The sequence below is a fragment of the Clavelina lepadiformis genome, chromosome 6, assembly GCF_947623445.1.
Source record: "Clavelina lepadiformis chromosome 6, kaClaLepa1.1, whole genome shotgun sequence".
Taxonomy (NCBI): Eukaryota; Metazoa; Chordata; class Ascidiacea; order Aplousobranchia; family Clavelinidae; genus Clavelina; species Clavelina lepadiformis.
The window spans coordinates 3,175,592-3,196,234 of NC_135245.1; the positions used below are offsets into that span (position 1 = coordinate 3,175,592).

The 20,643-nt window shown below is 36.3% G+C and overlaps 2 protein-coding genes and 1 long non-coding RNA gene across 3 annotated transcripts; 1 reads left to right on the forward strand and 2 right to left on the reverse strand.

Annotated features, from left to right (window-relative positions):
* Nucleotides 1-211: 211 nt before the first annotated feature.
* Nucleotides 212-8,099, reverse strand: LOC143461681 (muscarinic acetylcholine receptor M2-like). The gene is made up of 5 exons (XM_076959503.1): nt 7,476-8,099; nt 3,637-3,796; nt 2,943-3,079; nt 1,647-2,483; nt 212-1,507 (listed from the first exon to the last, which is right to left on the reverse strand). The coding sequence occupies exons 1-5, from the start codon at nt 7,877-7,879 to the stop codon at nt 835-837; spliced, it is 2,211 nt and encodes a 736-aa protein (XP_076815618.1). The 5' UTR covers nt 7,880-8,099; the 3' UTR covers nt 212-834.
* Nucleotides 8,100-11,992: 3,893 nt separating this feature from the next.
* On the forward strand, nt 11,993-18,605 carry LOC143461683 (uncharacterized). Its single transcript, XR_013118070.1, has 3 exons — nt 11,993-12,106; nt 12,278-12,357; nt 18,173-18,605. It is a non-coding gene; the product is annotated as an uncharacterized LOC143461683 (long non-coding RNA).
* Nucleotides 12,811-20,243, reverse strand: LOC143461682 (hormone-sensitive lipase-like). Its single transcript, XM_076959504.1, has 11 exons — nt 19,964-20,243; nt 18,612-18,844; nt 18,186-18,298; nt 17,731-17,845; nt 17,520-17,635; nt 16,287-16,469; nt 15,944-16,093; nt 15,670-15,814; nt 15,234-15,403; nt 14,167-14,835; nt 12,811-13,699 (listed from the first exon to the last, which is right to left on the reverse strand). The coding sequence occupies exons 1-11, from the start codon at nt 20,128-20,130 to the stop codon at nt 13,496-13,498; spliced, it is 2,265 nt and encodes a 754-aa protein (XP_076815619.1). The 5' UTR covers nt 20,131-20,243; the 3' UTR covers nt 12,811-13,495.
* Between the last annotated feature and the right edge of the window lie 400 nt (nt 20,244-20,643).

Sequence of the window (20,643 nt, forward strand, 5' to 3'; positions counted from 1 at the left end):
TCAAAATGCGTCGACGAGTGACGTAAATATTACGCTGTAGCTGCTGGCGGCTTTTACCTGGAATGATTTTGTCGTAGAAGTAAGATCAAGTACGTATTTAGTTAAGTGTGGAGAAGGTTCTAGAACAGACTGCTTTAATGGAATTGTTCTGGCCATTTTGAACATACTCCAGTGACGATGTTATCCCGCTTGTGATGTAATAACGTTTTCCCATAGAACAACGTTTATCTATTCAATGCTATTCAACATGCAATGACTTTTACACAAGAAACGGCATTTACATCCGTTTATCCCGGCCTGAAATGACGATTGATGGCTAAATATTGCAATCAGAACAACACAATAGCTCTTGTAGAAATGTTTAACTGATAGGGACAACAACGAACAGCATAAATAGTTTATAAAACACAAAATATTAACACTAGCTTCTACAATTCAGCTTTTTCAAGCTCACAGCCATCGATATACTGATACACTGACTCCTGTTCAAAATTGTGAACGTTATTGGGACAAGTTTTGCCAGCAAGGTGCAGTGATTGATTGATTGATGATTGATGATGTCGTCAACATATTACCGCTTTTCAGCTTGAGAGATAGAGATAAAAGATGTCAAACATGATTGACACGACGTATATAGCTAATATAATGCAAGAGTGAAAAAGCCGTTTTTCACGAACGATCGGATACGTAAAATAACACCACATACAAATCAAACTTAGTAAAACTACAAGGTACAGTGTTCCAAGGGTGTTGTGTATAGTGTGAAGATATCCAGCTCCTGTTATAACAACACGCAACCTACACTCGACACATTGAAATGCAGGGAATCATATTCTACCGAGCTGCTGGCGCTCTAAATCGTCGATTTTCGGGATGTAACCATTTCATAGACATGATAAATTTAAACGTGTCACGAAAATTCTGGTTGCACAGCGCGTAGCAAAGAGGATTAATAGTGCTGTTCAAATAACAAAGCCAGTAGCCTATATTCCACGCCAAGTCTGGTATGCAAGTGCCGTGCTCGGAACAAAAAGCTTCTCTCAATGCCATAATGTTGTAAGGTAACCATAATATTATGAAAGTTGCCAGAATGGAGGTCAGAAGCCTGGCCGCTTTTGTTTCCTTGTCTAAGTGTGCCTTTTTTTTCAAAACATTTCTTTGATGTTCTTGTGTTTTCTTTGGAACTTCTTTCATCATCTTCCTCCACAAACGCGAACGCTTCATGTCGGGAGTTGAGCCGGGCGTCGGGTTTCTTTTACAGACTGCATCCTTGTTGGTTAAAATTGACTTTTTGTCCATAAGTGGACTGCTTTCAACGACGCTGATGGCAAGAAAACTGCGCGATTTGCCCTGCTGGTACGTTGCTGGCGTGGCGAGACTTTGCAATGCAACAGGATTATCCCGTATGATGTTCCTGGCCTGTGAGGATTGTTCCAGCACTGGAAGATTGGGCGGGATCTCTTCGACGGGCGAATTATTAGACAATACTGGCGACGGTGATTCTTTACTGTTAAAATATTAGAAAATGCTTTTAGATTCAGCGACAATTAGAAAACAGAATTTCAGATTTAACTTGTTGGGAAAGCGCATAAATTATTCAAGTATTTTATAACAAGAAAACGACGTACAGTAATTTGTTTTCTTGCCTGTTTTTAAAGTTCGGATTGTCAGTCGAATTTCTGTGCGGCCGGTGTTTTAGAAGGAGTTTGATGCAGGATACATCCGATGGTAAACTTGGTAATTTTCGCCCTGGGATTTTCTTTCTTCTCGGCAATTTTCTCCTTTGGTCTAATTTTCTGGTCATGCAGTTTTCAATCTTGGCTTTGCCCTGTCTGATTTTGGCATTGGCTTCCTTCGAATATTTTGATTCTAGATCCCGGTTGATCTCTTGTGCATCTTCAGGCGATGTTGGTGTTTTCTCATTTTTTGCAGCGACTTGCTTGCTGGCGCTCGACAATACGTCTTCAACTCGCTCTTTGCATGACTGGTTGAGAGTTTTAAGCTGAATGTCATTACTAAATTTGTCTTTGCTGCTTCTCTTCGTGTCAGCAGCATTTATTGCAAAACCGGCAACTTCCTTAATAGACTCAGTTCGATTTGAAAATAAAATTTCTTTTTTCCCAGCTTTAGGCGACCGAGATGTTAGCTTGGTGTCATCGACAGCGTTAACATGGTTATCGTTGTTATCTATTTTTTCGATTGTAACGGCTTCCTTTTGTTTTTCATTTGAATTATTTTTGGAGGTTACATTATAGCTCCTTGAGAAAATCTTTCTTCTACAAGATGCACTACAACACAGAAGCTCCTTAAGCCAGAGTAGCGTGTTTGATATCCGACGATACAACGAAATATTGGGACTCGGAACTGGTTTTAACGATTCCAAGCCGATCTCTGAGCTAGTTGATGGTTTTTCGTCTTCCGATGTTGGGAGGGTTCCGGAACTTTTATTTGGAGCTTTAATCTCCCTCATACTTAATAATTTTCTGGTGAAAAAACATCAAAGCGTTATTAACTCAATAGATGTAAATTAGAATATAAAATTTCCGCCAACAAAAAGCGAAGGTTTGAACTTTAGAGGAAAACACTTATTGCAAAATTTGGTTGGTTGCAAAAATGGTTGAGAAAAACCTTGAACCAAATAAGGCCACAATTCTGTTTTGTTGAAGATGTCAAGATAATATTTGGACACAGAAAACGATAAGAAACTCACAAAACAAGACTAACTGTCGGTGTTTAATCGGATTGTCTTCCGAAGGGGGATAAAATTTCCATGAATAATTAAATGAAAAATTTACAACGTGATCGTCAACCATATTGCGATTACAACATGCATATTGAACAGATGAGGCACAACTGCGAAGAACGTAAAAGCCACGCCACTTTATCATTGATTTATGTTGAAATATATACTATATCTGTCCAATAAATTAAAGTGAATTTACTTTGTTCTTCTTCTTATGACCAACATAACTTTCGAATAAAGAGAAACCATGGTTGCGGCAGGAAGATAAAATGCGATACAAGCAGTACCTATAGCCATCGTTTTAGAATCCTTTATGAACTGGATGTAGCACTGGTTCTGATAAAAGAAAGTGCAGCAGTCCGCAAAGATTACAATAAAAATCGTAACTTCCTATTGGACACTTTTCAAAAGCTTGATTAGGTTACAAACCAATAGAATCAAAAACAATAAATCAATTGAAATGGGTGAGAGTTCGAACCATGGTACACAGATATTTTTCATTTTTTGAAGCTCTTTCAAACTTTATAAATATGCCACAGAAATTATGTTTTGATCATTCGCTCTAAAACCTACAGCTTTAACCAAATGGTTGCCATACATAAAGACGTACAGTAGGTTCATTAAACATTGACTTACTGAAAAATTTTGAGTTCTTGCTAAAACAATATATCACTGAAAACGATATTATTTTACCAAAATAATAAAGACTTTTAAGTAATGAAAGAGTTAATTAATAAAACTTATCCCACTATTCATACGACAGATTTCTGCCGGTTAAAACAGCGAAAATTGTTCAGCAACTAACACAAATTTGCTAAGGTACAATTAACTGGAACACAGATCACAAGGCTGGCCAACAGAAAACATTTCTACTCCTACATAATCAAATTTACCTGGGGCACTGTCCTCCCTTCTTTTACCATAAACGGCCAGAACAAAATCCAAGGCGCCCACAAAAGAAATGACGTCAACCAAGCAAAAGCAATTGCAAAGATAAATTTCTTTGGAGTTCGAAGATTTCTGTATTTCACTGGATATGTTACGGATAAGAACCTTCATAGTTAAACATAACTGCAGTGATAATACAGTGAATGGAATTTACCATGCGGTGTGCTACTTCATGGTAATTTATATATCAAATAAATAATAATCAATTAAACCATTACTATTTCAGCATATGCTGCTATATCATTGTACCAACCAATAGCGGTATACGTGGTTTACTTAAACGTTAGAGTTGAGACGCAGATACAACTTAAATCTGATCCCAACTTATTTATATATCTTTTGATTTAAAAAAAACACACAAACTTTATCAAGGGAAGATTTAGCAACGTGGCAGATAGTGTTGCACGTAATTAACAATAATTACGAAAATTACGTAACAAAGCTGCTGTTACGAATGTTTGGTACAGATTACGTAATTACGCGATGTACTTCCTCGGTATATTTAATGCACACAAAACATCGATAACAATAGCTTTTTATCCGTCAGCATTCAATATGTAAACGCAAACGGAATGAGTGCGATAATTTTCCCCACTTGGCAAACATCGTCGTTTTTCGACACCGAGCAACAGCGGAAAAGGACGTTTGTAATGTGACGTAATAACCTTCCTTCGGTAACTATTGCTATGAACATAAATCTAGTGTGGAAAGTAAAGCAGTGACACCATTAACCTGCTACAGTGACGTCACACTCAACGAAGCCCACGAAGAAGGTCGCTTTCACATCTCGTGCAAAAGTAGATCACACATAACGTGGATGACGTCACGATACACAATTAAGTTTGGAAAGATGTTTGTCAGAAAATAAGTCCGATTGATAATGAATATGGCAAATAACCTTTATTTACATTTTGACTTGCCTTTAACATAAGACAAGAATAAATGAAAAATGCAGAAAAGACAATTTTTTCTGGGAAATTTCCAGCGACTGCAGGCGAAAATTAACGTAAGTTTTGCGAAACTCAGTATTAAGTATATTAGTTGTGAAGTGAACACACTTTGCCACAATGATCCAGTATTACCATAAACCAATGCCCGCTGCAGTAGGACAATTACGAAATTAAATTTTGAGTTACGTTCAAGTGGTTCAACACTAGTAACAGAGCACATGAACCATTCAACTACAAGAGTATATCATCAAACTTTAACATCAGATAGCCAAAAACAAATTTACTTTCGTGCTGTTGTTACCGTTGGCCATTGGGAATTATTGGTTTGTTCGGTATAAATTGGTAAGCCATTATGCCTTGTCCAAAACAAAGCTACTGTAACTATGACTGCTTTTTAGGATAAATTGAATCAAACATCATTATTATCACGCTTTAAAGCATAGTAGCTCATACTGGAAATTTTGTATTTCGCGTTATACTTTCAAGCAAAAAAGATTTGTTTGATAGGGGCGTGATATTCAGGGAAATCCATTTTGAACAACTTTGGAACTTCTATTATGGATGTGACCTTTAAGACGAGATAGAACCTTTTTTCCTTATCTTAGTTAATTACTTGAAATTTTATTGACAAGATGTTCGACTTAAAAAGAGGCAACACTAATGGACAGTTTTACTTAATGTTTAATCGAAAACGGTCTCTACGCTTTGGGCTTACAGGGAGCACTAACTGCATTAGTATCCTGTCATTAACGATTTAAGATTTTCTCTGAAAACTGACGCACTAATTTGGTCTAAAAAAAAAGAAAAGGCCAAACAGAAAGACTTGTTAATTGACTTATGGTTCTGCACGAATACGTAGACATCTTAAGGAGTTTATTTATTTGTTTCATGTTGTCAAAATCTTTTTTTTAAATTTTAATTATTTTAATTACCTATTTTTTATCAGTTCTCTCGCATTGGAATTATTACCCTAGAGCAGTGGTTCATGACCTTTTTTGGCTTACGGCACCCTGCAAACAACCAAAAGATTTGGCGGAACCCACAGTCAAGCCAAAAAGTTTCTGCATTAATTAAAAATAATTTTCGCAATCGTTTTCCTGGACTAGTGATTAGTGCGCAATAACTTGCGGCATCCTTGCGAAATGTAAATGGCACCCTAGGGTGCCGCGGCAGCCCGGTTGAGAACCACTGCGCCTAGAGAATATATCGGATCGTTACCATCTGGTTTCTCAATTAGGAGCAACAAATTACACTAATTAGATACTAACGAGACTGCATAAAGCAAATTCTTCACTCCTAATCGATGGGACCGCATCATCAATTATTGTTCATTATATTCAAATCTTTTCCTGATCATTTTACATTTTTCAAGATAACTGGCTAAGCCAAAAGCTACATGATTTAAAATGCATTTCATACAAGTTTAAGACGTTGTAAATTGTTACTTGGAATTTGACATGAGCAAAGATTTGGAGCATTCTGGGGAGCTATTGTTTAAATGAGTTGTAAAGCTTACTTATTTAGTTTACTTACTTACTTACTAAGCTTATTTAGTTATCTGGAATAAAATCTGGAATGATGCAGAGAAACGAGGTTGCTGAAATTTAGGCAAAATCATCTTCACTCAAATCACTAAATTCAATGCAAACGATAAAACCCATATAGAAACCATAAATGACTTTCTTCAAAACAATCTTAATGTAATAATTCAAACTCCGTAATGAGGATCTTAACCACACACTGTAGACATTTTTGGTACAATAAGTACGACAACAATAAAAGGTCAGCAGAAAATCTGTACGAAATCCACCTGGTAAAAACCAGCCCAACTTTTCCGGCAAATTAAACGGTCTGAACGAGGCAGAACTGTTTCCGAATAAAATCAAGTGTTTATAATAATCCATTACATCTGTTTGATGTATGATTACTTACATATGAGGTGTGAGAAAATAATATACGAGAATCTTCGTTATATATACACGTTTTTACACACAAATCTTTCAAAAGCAATTTCAGAATTGTGTCAAAGAAGCCGCAACCTTTCCTTTGTAAACTTGTGTTTCTGAAACATCTAGTCTTGGATATTTTGGGGGCCAAAAACCGCGCTTAAATTTGGATGAAATGTTAAATGCTTTGCCATGCTTACAACTGCTGAAATATACAGTCACACGCAAGTCGTTGTATAGATCGACCATGACAACCTGATGAACAAGAAGTCATTAATTATTAAAACAAACTGTTTAAAACAATGAGTTTAAAACCAATGGACCCTGCCAATCAACACGTTAATCTTTACCGTAGTTGCATGATTAAGTGCAAGGAAAAAGAGCGTGTAAGTACAACATTTGCTAACTGCCAACTTCTGGAATCAACTTCATGATGTTAAATATTAAAAAAATATTGTATATTTAACTCGCACAAAGTTAGTTGTACGGTTTATGTTTTAAAACGAAAAATATATGGTTGCTCAAACAAATGTTATTTAGGTGAAATTTGGTTGAATTTTAACTTAGTTCAAATCAAGATTTTATCTGACATAATTTGAAAAACATTCACTTGGAAGTGTCTTGAAGCCATGAATTGTGTAATAAACTTTGCGTCTATAGAAATGTGTTTAAATGTTCTGAAAACCGTTCCCAATTCAACAAATCGTTTTCACGTCCAAGATGCGAAAAGTTAATATACCGGTAGGCTTGCGTTAAAGCTCAATACTGTGATGTACTCATATAGACCTACAAGCCAAGTTAGGATCTTCATCACCATTGTTATTATTAGAATGCAGATAAAATTTATATTACAAAATTGTTTCTCGGACTGCAGCAAACGATTCTTACCTGTCCAAGCAAATTATGAAAAGATTCAACACCGACGCATTGCTGGCAACATAGTCCATGGCAAGCCAGAGATCACACAGTACCGTTCCAAGGGTCCAACCGCCACTGACGATGTAGAAGGTAAAAAGATTCATCGAAATGAGACCGATCCACAAATCGGCCCCCGCCAGACTCAGCAGCAAGTAGTTGTTGACCGTTCGCAAGGCTCTGTTTATGATGAACGACACAATGACCATTAAGTTACCTGCGACGGTCAGAAAACTCGCGAGCCCAGAGATAATGCAGATTGAGATGATACTGGCCATTTGTGGACTTGAATCCGTGGAAGATACGTTTATCGAGATCTCAAACTGATCCATTGTAGTGTTGTTGTATTGCGCTCCTCTCATTATTTTTGATATCATGCTCCAAAAAGTTTTTGCCGTCAAATGGCCAAGAATAAGAATAAAAGTAGTTTTCTTGAGACAAGTTTTGGTCTTTTTAGCAATAGTTTATGTTATCAATCTTTCAGCATTTATTGAAATTCTTATTTGCACGAGTGCTGACAGCAGCTTTCCAAACATGCACTATCAAACAATAGTCTATTATAGGATTATAGGCGCTAAGACTATCTTAAATGGCATTAAAAATTAAACTCATATTTCCCGGCAAGGATGCCGCTCATGATAACAAACCTACCTTTAATAAAATAAAACCCCGTCACAAGGCGCCAGTCTAAATATACTTCCAGAACATTGGCTTTACACGGAATTAAACGTGTTCGAAGCAAGTGACAGCTCGTTTGTCTGTAGTGTTCTATGTACTGCAATTTTTAGATGGATTGGGCCTAAAAGTGTGACCCGTGCGGACGTTAAGGCGCCCACGAGGTTTAAAAAATCATTTAAGGAGATTTATTGAGCCAGTCTTATTCGACATATTATATCTAGTGGCAAAGAATGGACTTGCATCAAGGTTACTACAATAAATTTCATCAATATGAAATTTAATTCTAAAATTGCATTCCAGCCATGAACTGCTCTGTTGCATTCTTCTGATAAAACCACTGCGTATGACAAGTCTTTGTGCAATTGATTTTGCGTTTGCTTGATTCAAGCAATGCTGTGGTTTTATCAATTATTTAATTAATCAGTCGAGTAAAAGAAATACTTTAGTTTTTAGTTTAAATCTGGTCTATTGCTTCGCCAGCCTATAAAATGTACGAAAATACTTAATCACAACTAACTTTACATAACTTTCACCGTAATACATTCACCGAGCTGCACCTCAAGCAGAGTTCTAAGATACACTATAGCTTTTATACATATATATTTTAAACAAGTCTTTAAACACAATCTTGTCCATGTTCCACCTGCTTGAAACAGGCAAGGCGACTATACTGTTCTGAATGTTCCACTGATGACAGATTTCTCATTAGTGCTTGCGGTGGAAAAAGGCGATTAACTGACCATACACTCACTCATTTTTAAGCGTTAGCTGTTGAAAATTTACTTTGCTTTTGCTGACCGCAAGAGAATGCAGCATTCATTATTTATTTATAATGGAAGGTCTTGCAATCGGTCGCACAGGTTCGCTTGCCGTAAAATGTTTTATGCGTATCATGTTTTTGGCCACTTTAAACATATATAATACTGTCTTGTCAAAGGTAGTTATAAATAATGATTGCAAAACCGGACAAAAACATATATCTTAAAGCTAATGAACAACCTGAAAATCTATTACTTGCTTCTTCAAAACTGTAAATTAAACACATACTAAACCGCTTACTATTTATATGCAACGCAAAGCCCCATTTTTGCCTATATAGAAAATTATATAATCGACGAATTCACAGAATATGGTCAAAAAGATGTCGGACTAATCGTAAATCTGTTCTTGATTTTAGCTCTGTCCGGTACATTTTTATAGAATCCAATTTAATCGACCAGCGCAATCTCGATTTGGCAGAAATAAATCTATTTGTGCGAAAGCGTATAATCATTTAAAATTTGACAGTAGGCCTAAATTAGAATTTTAAGCTGGTCGTTGTTTCGACGTAATTCATAACCCATCAATACACCGGCTGGATTTGTATTCTAAAATATCTCAGATAACCGTCGTACAGACTGCTGTTGAACGACATTTCCTTCGGCCATTCCAAGGCTAGATTATTTTCGCTACGCGCAGTAACTTAGCTAACATACGACTTCTTGAAACAGTAAGCTCGAACTTGTTAAGCAAATCTTGAGCATTTACTTTAATCTCGTCACCAAACATCATGTAGTAAGTTGTGGCTCCTGTTGTAACTTGTGGGGTTGACCGGTAAGCTGTGAAAAACTTGTTGATTTCTAACTTCCACTCCTTTTTCTCCAGTTGTGCAATACGGATTGATTTCATCAGTGTGTGGTTCTGTCGTTCCACCTCTTCGTTTGCTTGAGGCCACAATCAGTCTGTACATGACTGATTCCATGCCCCATGAACAAATTCTCAAAATCGTCTGAAACAAATTGTGGTCCGTTGTTGGTCCGCAATGAAAATGGATTCCCGAATCTCGCAAACACTGGTATCATAGCTTTAATTACCCTTGAACTTGTAATTGTTTCATCACAGCAATTTAATAATATCTAATGCGGTTGCCGACGACCACTAGAGTATTCTCTCCACTAGGCAATGGTCCTATAGTATATTAGCGGCACAGTCTTGCCGAGATCCATTAATTGGAGGCAAGATTCTAGCAAGAGGTTCTGGTTTGCTTATTCTGCTCGTCATTTGGCATCCATCACATTTCTTACATATTTCGTTTGCTTCTTTATCAGTCTATGGCCACCAAACGCATGTGCGAAGTCTTGTTCCAGGTAGGCGTGTTGTTGGGGTTGTGAACTGTTGTTAATTATTGCTTGATCGATTGTTGTTCTTGGTTTTCACCATTCCCTGATGTCCTTCATGAGCCAAATTTAACACTTGTTTTCGTAACGCTGGCGGTATTACGACTCGTGTTTCTCTCAGTAACAGTTGTCCACAAATAGCCTACACAATTCGTCTTTCACATGCAAGTAACTTGTGTTAGTTCATTCGAACCAGTCACCTAATCTCACGTTTCTTCTTATGTCAGCAAGCTCCAAGTTATTGGCAGACTCTTTCTCTATTTTTTTTAGATGTCAAAGCATTCTTTATACTGTTGATCACTACCGATCTCACAGAATACAGTCTCTTTTGTCTCTGCATATCTTTGAGTTCAATTCTGACAAAGCATATATAGGCCTACACGACATTGAAGTTAGCACGGCCACTAAACCTATAATTAGTTAAATCCATAAAAGATAAGTTGAAAAAAGCGAAATTAAGCAAATAACAATATATGGATCAAGATAGAAGTATATGGGTTTTCGTAAGATGGATGGAATGGATTTCGTTTTATTAGGCTTACCATATAATTTTGTGGCTTCAAAGCGGGACGCTTTCGACATATGACGTCACAATAACATTTTTATCGAAAACAATGAAATAAATAATAAACAAGATCACGAATTCTTCAAGAAGTACTGGTACGCGACACAACAAAAACAATAATAAGAACATGCTAATGTTCGTGTATGGCTTCTATGCGGTATGCTTATGCTGGCTGACTGAATGCCAAACCGGGACGCCGGGACGCCGGGACAAGACGTTAAAAAAGGGGAATGTCCCGGCTAAAACGGGACGCATGGTAAGCCTACGTTTTATGAACCTTTTAAGGCATCTTCTTCGACCGTAGGTTAAGAATCTCTGGTCTAAACCAAACAGAGGGCGGCTTGGCTGGTGTTGTATTTTATCCAGGGAATTCCCCTTGCTGTTGGCGCATGCAGAAAACTAAACTTGGATAGAATTAAATTGCCATGAAAAAGTAGCGAATGTGTGTTTTAGGCCCAAAAATCCACTTTTTACTTTGGGCCTATTTAACGGGGTGTAGAGACATTTGATTTTTGTCATATTCTAATGAGATAGTATTTGGCAAGCTTGGTTCACATGCAAAATTTCAGGGATTCCTATGTGTTTGTGTTGCTCATTTTTCGCAATTGACTGTAGGTGGGCAAAAAGTATTGTGCGAACCTCGTTGTAGAATGGTCAAACAACAAGTACGCTCACGGTCAATCAACGAACGGGTAAAAGCGACAAAGCCGCGAAGGTTTAAAACATGCAATGTGTGATTACAGTGGTGCTACAAGGATGGAAGGTCAGAAAGTTATGAGTATTTAAACCAAAAACAACAATTTAAGGGAAAGTCGAGGGCATGCTTAGGAGTCTAGTTGCACATTAGAAGGTAAAAATAAACGATTTCATTGGGAAGATTTTGAGTAATTGCATTTTTAACAATTTTACTACATAAAGGAATAACAAAGTAGCCTAATTGACCCTTTTTTGAAGCCCATAAGAACCGGCATATGCTATATTCCTCAATACAGTTTTTTATTGCTGTTTAGATGAATTTCAGGCTATGTGCGCTCAGTGTTGTAAATTAATTAGTAGACGTAAAAATCTTTAATTGCTTTTCTTTTATTTTCAGCAGTGTGAACGCTATCAATGACAAACTAATACACCTGGGTATAATTTATTTTTAGATTTGCACATAAATTGGTTTCATTTGACAGCTTGATGCAATAGTAGATCATCGAAAGGTGAGTCAATATTTTAATGAATACAGGTTGCAGAAAATTGGCCATAATTAATTTTACAATTATCACTTAGTCATGTTTTAACCTGGCAGGTGACTACCTTGAAGCAAATTTGTTGATAAAATTACAGCTTAGTTGAGCTTACAGCTTTATTTTTTCGTCATTTGTTTGCAGAGCAAGTTTTTTGTGGGATATGAACTGATCCTAAACAGGAGACATCAAGTAATTGTTTCACACGGTCAATTTATCAACAGGCAAGTTTTTATGACTTTCAATAGTTAATCATCTTTTCCTGTTTTTAACTTCTGGTTTGGTATTGCTATAAATGCATGCAATTGCAATGTTTGATTTGCATCTATTGATCAATTAAATTATTTGTCTCCCAAGTCATGGGTAATTCTTAAATGATTACGGCGTGTTGCATGAGATTATGCCATTTTGATCAAAAATGGAAAATGGGGAAGTTTGCAAATTTTTTTTTACTTGCGTTGTGTGAAGTTCCAGGTTGTGTGGAAAACTTGGTTAGAAATTGGCATGATAAACCAGGAAATATGTGTTTTATGCCACTTTGGGCGTACATAACGGGATATAATCTAGTATGAGATAGTAGTAGGAAAGCCTATAGTTAACATGCAAAATTTCAGGGATCGGATTTTTGAGTAATTTCTTTTTTATTAATTTTACTACAAAAAGTAATTGCCTCTTTTTTGAAACCCATACGCCTCCTGAAACGCCCCCAGATTTAGCTAAGCCTTTGCTTTTAATGGTTATACAAAAATTTTTTTGCCAAATCAATTACTTTATTTTTAATTAAAAGCACAGTCACATATTCAGTGTATGTTGCGTACAACATCACCTGAAGTGCTGAGTGCACTTAGAAAAAACTTGTGTTGACAGTGACCTGGGCATGCAAAGACACAAACATGACAGCTAAAGTGCAAACTTTAAATAAGAATGATGTATCTTGTAGTTGACTAATCTAAAAATGTCAAAATCCAGTTTTTATTGGAAAAAATGTTTACTAAGAGTACTAAGACTATTTGCCAAAAATTCTATTTTAAACAACAAATCTGTTAATTTTTAGAAACAAAACTGGTGAGAGGGAAAATTTCCCAACGTTAAAAATCATATTCCAACTCGGACAGAAACAAGTGCTGTACATGTAAATACAGTAATAAATATACATAAGAAGCACTTGCGTGATAGAAGCACTTTAATCAAAATGCTTTTAATGAAAAGATGGTGAATATTAAAAAGTACGTGGTTCAGAAGTGCTACGAAATTAGGCGTTAAGGTGTTAGGCATAAATACGTGAAGATGAATATCTGCCAAGTAATCTACATCTCTGCCACAACAAGCAAAACATGGTGAGAAGAAAAAACCAACTTAGTCTTATAAAGGTGTTGTCCGCTCCAAACCAGCTTTGATCCTCTCCAAACAGGACTTAGCAGCTTCTTTTGCTTCATTGGAGACCTGGAGGTTAAGGAAGCCATGCGGAAGTCCACGGATCAAGTGAAATTGATAAGATTTGCCGAGTGATTGAAGTCGTTTTGCCAATATGACCGAATCATCTAGTAGTGGATCGAACTCGCAACCCTACAATCGAAAACATGAAACGGTTACCAAGCTGACGAATGCGAACAGTGACTTCCTTCACGTTTTTCTCAGAACAGATCAATCAATCAATCTGGAGCTAGGTGAGGTAGTAGTCAATGGCGGATGATCTACTTAACATCACATGTATTTGTTTACTAACTGTGATTAAGCCAAATTACAACGATGTTTTACATAGGCGTCCTGCCATTAACTTTTGCTGTTGATAATTGCATATGTTTAAGTAGTAGCTTTATTCAATATTTATGACTATATATAAGAATTGGTTTGTCGGTTCTACTAACATTGCTAGTGAAAACAGCCTGAAATAAGTAATGAAGAAATGATTTAATACGGCTCAGGTAGATTAACTTGATTGAGTTCAACAAAATGACATTTGATTTTGTTCGACATTGAGTATTTTCAAAACCTAATGACAAACCAAAACACAAAAAAATGATCTAACTCACAACGATATCGACGTATGGCAATTTCCGCAGTAAGTCTTCGCTGGCAAGAGCAGGAGAAATGAATGCGTTTCTCACAACAGGAGAGTGATGCATTTGAAAATTATCTCCACAGAATTTGCTTTTCAATGGACGGAACGAGTGAGGAAGCTTTAACTTAAATTTTGTTCCAGTCTGAAGTGATGATCTTCCACCTCTTTGAATGGTCTCTCCAGGATCATCATCTTGCATATGGGAGGATGAGGTCGGAGTTTTTTCGGATGTTGTATCAGGATCTGCTCCTGCACTGTTGTTGTTAATGCCATCAATAGACATAGCTGAGCTATTTCTATGTTTTTCTTCATCCCTTGATTGGTCAATTGACTGATCTGAGATGGTTTTACTGATCTCATCAGGAGAGACGACTTCAAATTCCTCATCCCACCAAGTTTTATCCTCTGGTTTTCGCTTCGTCGACGTAGCATTGTTCGTGATGCGATTAAATGTTTCGCCAACGTCTTTCACAAAGCTGGACAAAAGCTTCACGCTGACTGGTTGCCTGGATGGGGACATGGGCCGAAGCGATGCATCCCAATCTTTGGAGGTCCGTCTCTTGATCTTCTTTGTCTTCACTCCTGAGTATGCTCCCAGACAGCCCGACAACACACCTAGTGGTAAGAGTGGGTCCATTATCTGTAAGTTGTAATATATCGGTAATATTTTGCTCCACACAAAATAAATAAAATACTGTCACCATTAAGCTTTACTTATTGACGTAGTTAAAACCGCTAATGATTGCTATAGCGCTTTATCCCAAGCAGCTTTAGTGTTATTTATTTTATTTGCATTGCTTAAGTTTAGAAATGTTAAGCAGTGCCGATGAACAAGAGCTGGTATCTATGATAAACTATCCCAGGACCCTAGAAGATTAGGCAATACTGTGAATACCAACATATTCATATTAATTAGCATACTACACAGGGAATTAATATTACCATGAGCAATACTAATAATATAAGCAATAAAGGGAATTCCCCAATTTCCTGTTTCGAGAATCATATGCCACGGGGTAAGAAAGAAAAGATACTGACCGAAAGCAGGCGTGCCGGCGATGCAGAGTATCTAACAATACAGGCAGGATACATCGACACAATTGAGTTTGGCAACTTGATGCCATACATTGCTGCCCTCATCGCAACTGATAGTACAAGGTTACCGCCAGCTGAATCGCCGGCAAACACAATATTCTCGGCAGTTGTACCTGGACACCAATTGACTGCATTATACCGATATAACATTACTATCTGATGTAATAATGGCTAGTAATACAGTATACATACACAATAGTCCACCGGGAAATAGGCAATTGCTAAGAAACATGCTTCAGTGTTATTGTTGCTGTTTACGTTATGGTACGAAATGGTTAAAATAGAATGAAGGTTCCGGTATGCACAAGATGGGTACTATTCAGAAAAAGGATGACGCAAGTGAAATATGCAATTAGCACTAGTGATGTTACTTGCTTACCTAGGTATTCCGCATTATTAATTGCCCATGCGTAAGCGTAAAAACATTCTTCAAATGCTTCAGGGAAAGGAGCATCTGGCGCCAAGCTATAGTCGATACTAAAAATCGGGCATTCTAACTCTTTCGACCACTGACGCAATACAAGCTGTAAAATAAAGTTAAAGTTAAAATTCTTCTTATAACAAACAGTAGCTGTAAGACAACAAATGCTAAGGCAGGAATAGTTTCATGGCTTTAAATAGATTTAAAAAATCACATTATATATATTGCGTACTTCATAGGATTTTGACGTAAGCGCAACAAAACCACCACCGTGGCAAAAGAAAATGAGATTTTTTGACTTGGGCTTCGCTTTAATGGTCTTGAACCTCACTCGAGATTTATCAAATCCTGTGTCTGGCTTGCTTGGTGAAGCAGGGCTTTCCTAATGGAAATAATATATAATACTAAACTGTATAGCATAACCGTAGTGTACAAAGGTCACACAAATGCAAAAATGGTAAACCAATGGCAAAGTGACAATGAAAGCACCTCAATGAAACCAAGCAAAATGATTTCATTTGGAAATGAAAAAATAGTTTCCGCAATTTCAACTAAGATGTGATCATTCAACTTACCTGGCCTTCACGAAGGACAAATGATATCAGACGACCATTTACAGTTTTGGTTAAACCTAAAGATGATGTGAAAGAAATTCTGACATTCTTATTTTCAACCACGCTTGGCAAGTCAAATGCTTTAGGTTCAATCTCAAATGTTCTATTGACTTGCACAGAAGCACCAACTAGATTAGGAATTGCCTGTAAAGATTTTATATTTGACATCATGTACCTTCATTGCATTACATTTTATTCCAATAAAATAGCATAAATAGGTAAAGTGTTACGGTTAAATATAAGGACATCTTTATTTAAATTATTTGGTACAACCCAATATTTCAGAGCGTTTCATATTGAATACCATTAGATCAAAATCTGCTTAAGTTAACTGATTGAATATTCGCATGTAAATTAAATACAGTTCACACCAACAAACTACGGCATTTTGTTTAACTAAATTAAGTCTGATCTCGGCAAGGTAAAATGTCTCTTAAACACGCAAAGTTTTAAAGACTTATGATCCATTTTTGCTGAGGCCAAAGACCTTACTGTATATGTTTTGCAACTAGCAATTGGTAATATTTGTAAAATTACTTGTCATATTATTGTACCAAATGTCAGATTTCATGGTGATTTTAACATTTAAAATTTTGCATAAAAAGTGTGTAGCATCACCGATTAGCAACGCAACAGTTAATTAATTATTCACATAACTTCTAATTTTCTAGTTTCTGCTCCTTTTAAAATAAAACTATTAACATAGTTCATACAGTGCCAGCAAGTTAATAATTGTACCTTGTTAGTACTTTAAAGTTTTCCAGCTCATTGAAAACGCTTAAGCGTCTTACTTACAACAATAACAATACAATATAGAACTTATGGGAACTTACCACAAAATATATTAAGACAGCACCACCAATAACTATTTCGTAACAAACATAAGATAGAAAGCACCCACAACTAATGTTATCTACAGTAGTATTTTTAATGTTATCTAAGTTTCCAACGTCAAAAACACCACCAGGCATTTGCCAACCAAAATTTAACAAACCATTTTCATCTTAATTTGTTCTGAAATTGCAACCCATAGTTCTCATTTCTTTTAATGTTACAACAAACTTTCCTGCATGTATAAACTGTATATAATATACGTTGAATATATCATGTTATAATGTTTTAAATAATTAATTGGATACTGAATTCGAGTTGCTATTATGGATTGTTATGAAGTTTTTTTTTTACAATTTTTACCTTTACAATCCCTTGTTCATGAAGACCCCAGAAATTTTTAAAAAACTGAATGTCTCCACCATTATATACCTTCTCCAACTGTTCTCCACGTAGTTCAGGAGAGACCACGTATCTGCCTAACAAGATAACCACAACTTATATGACTATACTAATACCTTTACTGGGTAATTGTCTTTACTAATGTCTTTACTAGGTAATTATTACTGCATACTTGAGTTAATTGCCGATTTAAACGTAGCCCAGGTACCAGCAGGTTGGTGTACATCGTTGTACGAGGCTGCGAAGGTTGCTAATGATTGCACCACCGGTTTCATTCCACCACAATACTAAACGTGTATATATGTATACAGTACATGTAATTATGGATATTTAATATTTTTTGAAAACCAGTATATATATCATATAATTAAACAGGTAAACACCAACAAAACATCTGAATGAGGCCGACTAAGCTAATGCAGCAGCATTGATCAATGTAGAAAAATGAGGTTATTCATACAACACTAATAGACTGTAAAACGCTAAACACACATTAAACCAGTTTTCAGGAAAAAGATTATGGCACAATATGGCAGCAATAGTATGCTGTCAGCAATTTGACACTAATATCAATACATTTATTATATCACTTCCTAAACATTTATCTATTATAGTGACACTGCACACCTGAAAGCCGTGCATGGAGCCATAGAAACATGCCTTTGCCATTATTTCGCAGTCATGCATGAATGGTTCTGAAGCTTTTTCGTCAACGAACAATTCTCCGTTTGGTGTTAATCCTGTTGATCACGTTAAAACATGACCATTAAATAGAACAATTTAAAAAACCCGGCTTGTAACAAATATAGATGTACTGTCAGGCACAAAAATACACTAAACAAGTAGTCAATCAACTAGTGTATAAAGTGTATTACTTCAGGTTTGTCATACAAACATCACCCTTGTAATACTATAAATGTATTACAACAAGGTACATAATGTAAACGGAAGTATTGTTGTACAGGGAAGCGAATACATATATGCGATTAACAAAAAAGGTTAATAAGTGCTTTTAACATCAATAAAAAGTAAGAAGATATTCAAAAAACTAACCTATAAGCATTTGAGCATAATAGAGTAAAGCTCGGAGTTGATGCAGAATATCTGAATAGATATGCAGTTTGTCAACATAAAAGTTTCCTTGAAAAAATGTCTTTCCACACTCGGCAGAAACTGTTCGCAACGTTGAAATAATGATGAGCAAGAGAGACTCAAGAACGGCAAGAATGCTTCGATATCCATTGACTTCCAGCCCTGGTACGACATCATAATTGCTTGCATATTTCCTTCAGAAAAAGATTTAAACATTATCAGTAAATATTACTAACAAATGCTAAACATACCTTAGAAATCTTTAAAAAATAGATTTAGCGGCTATTTTATTGGCAGATTGTGTTGTTTGAGATAGGCAGTAGGTTTGAAAGTTAAGGACACATAAGTTGTTCAATTTTTTTCATACAATACTTAGACTGAGGTAAGAGTTAATTTGGGTTGTAGATTAGGGTCACATTGTTTAAGATAACATTTAAGTAAGAAAAAATGCTTTGAATGCAACTTCTCCAGTGAAGTAGATGCTACAAATTTTTTAATAGAATACAATAATGCACTTCCATGACAACATGCTGGACACAGCAGACTTTGAAAAGATAAAGACAGCTTAAAACTTTATGGTAGCCTACCAGGCTGCAAAATACAGTGGTTTTGACAAGATCGTATGGGTGTGCATAGATGCCCGACTGGAAAGTTTGGCAGTCTTTGACACGAAATTGTCATACCAAGGCACGAATTTTGGTGTGATAGCATGCATTGAAGCTTAGGTTGTTTGTTTGTCATAAATTAGTGTAACAGTTGAAAAAGTTTGACTTGTTTACAGGTTTATGTGTTTCGTTTATGCAGGTACCACCCTTTCCACTACGGCAGAGATGCAAATTTTGTGGTGCTGTGAAATGCGAACTTTTAATTTTTGTTTGTTCATTAGAAAACGGACTGCAAGCAAGATTCTTGTCACGCGCAGAAGCACACATCCACGTAGACATAATGCATTTGTATCATAAATAGCTTTCTAGTCCCAAGCATATATATAGTGGAAAGTGTGGCAGCGGCACACACGAGATTCATCAACGTACAAGCTGATTTTTTATCATTATGCAGATTTATAATAAACAAAGAGAGAAAAGCTGGCTGCTTTAATGCCAATTTATAATAAATAAACAAAGAATTGAGTCTTTAATGCACGCCATCACGGTAAAATTTGCGTCTTTGCACGCACGATGTCTCGTTGAATACTGCTTTAGTTTCCATTTGAGCCAAGACTTATGTCATCTGGTCATGCGGTTGCCTAGGCCTATATGGTGCGTGTCTGTTTCAGATTACATAGGCTAATCAAATAATAAAGCAATGCTTACCCGATAAAATCTTTAGCAATTGGTTCCACATACTGCAGGTGGTTTTCAATCGTTTGAAGATATTTAAGAATGGATTCCGAAGAAACGCTGTGGCAATTCGCACTGAAGTGCTGGATACATTCAGTCAGCAAAGAAGATAACGTGTTGTACACTAATGAGTTCGCCATAGTTGCTTCAACTTGCTATATTGTTTTGTTCTATAGTTAGGGCACCATAGTCTCAGACACGTACCTAACCAGTGTTTTTTCAAAACTTCACCTAGTCCCTAGTCCTATATGCTTTGCCTTGGCTAATTTGTGATAAGTTTGCAACTAATTTTTTCCGAATCTGGAAATCCCCTAATTCGCGACCTTCAACGGTTACCATAAATTCACAACTTGCTATGTAAATATCTAGATCGGTTTTGCAGAATATTGTTTAGAACATCAGTTATGCCAATTAACAACACAGTATGCTCTGCAGTTGTGTTACTTTAGTTTAATGCTCTTTAATAACGTGATTAGGAAAAACCGCCTCTGATCATGTGACCATAGTCAAATAAATTGCTTGCAATTGAAAAAGTATCTAAAGCGCTGTGCAGCTTGTCGTGATTTAAACTTGGAAGCAGGGGGTCGAACTGGAACTGAATCTAAACCTTTAAACCGGTTTGAGCAAATGCTTTTGGCTTTTGGGAGACCGAA

Excerpts from the sequence above, each read along its gene's own strand:
- LOC143461681 (XM_076959503.1), bottom strand. The coding sequence starts at position 7,879 with ATGATATCAAAAATAATGAGAGGAGCGCAATACAACAACACTACAATG. Across the intron at positions 3,080-3,636 it reads AAGGGAGGACAGTGCCCCAG|AACCAGTGCTACATCCAGTT; the intron begins GTAAATTTGATT and ends TTCTTTTATCAG. Across the intron at positions 1,508-1,646 it reads AATCCGAACTTTAAAAACAG|TAAAGAATCACCGTCGCCAG; the intron begins GCAAGAAAACAA and ends ATATTTTAACAG.
- LOC143461682 (XM_076959504.1), bottom strand. The coding sequence starts at position 20,130 with ATGGCGAACTCATTAGTGTACAACACGTTATCTTCTTTGCTGACTGAA. Across the intron at positions 16,094-16,286 it reads TTGTCCTTCGTGAAGGCCAG|GAAAGCCCTGCTTCACCAAG; the intron begins GTAAGTTGAATG and ends TATTTCCATTAG. Across the intron at positions 13,700-14,166 it reads TGCCATACGTCGATATCGTT|GGTTGCGAGTTCGATCCACT; the intron begins GTGAGTTAGATC and ends TTTCGATTGTAG.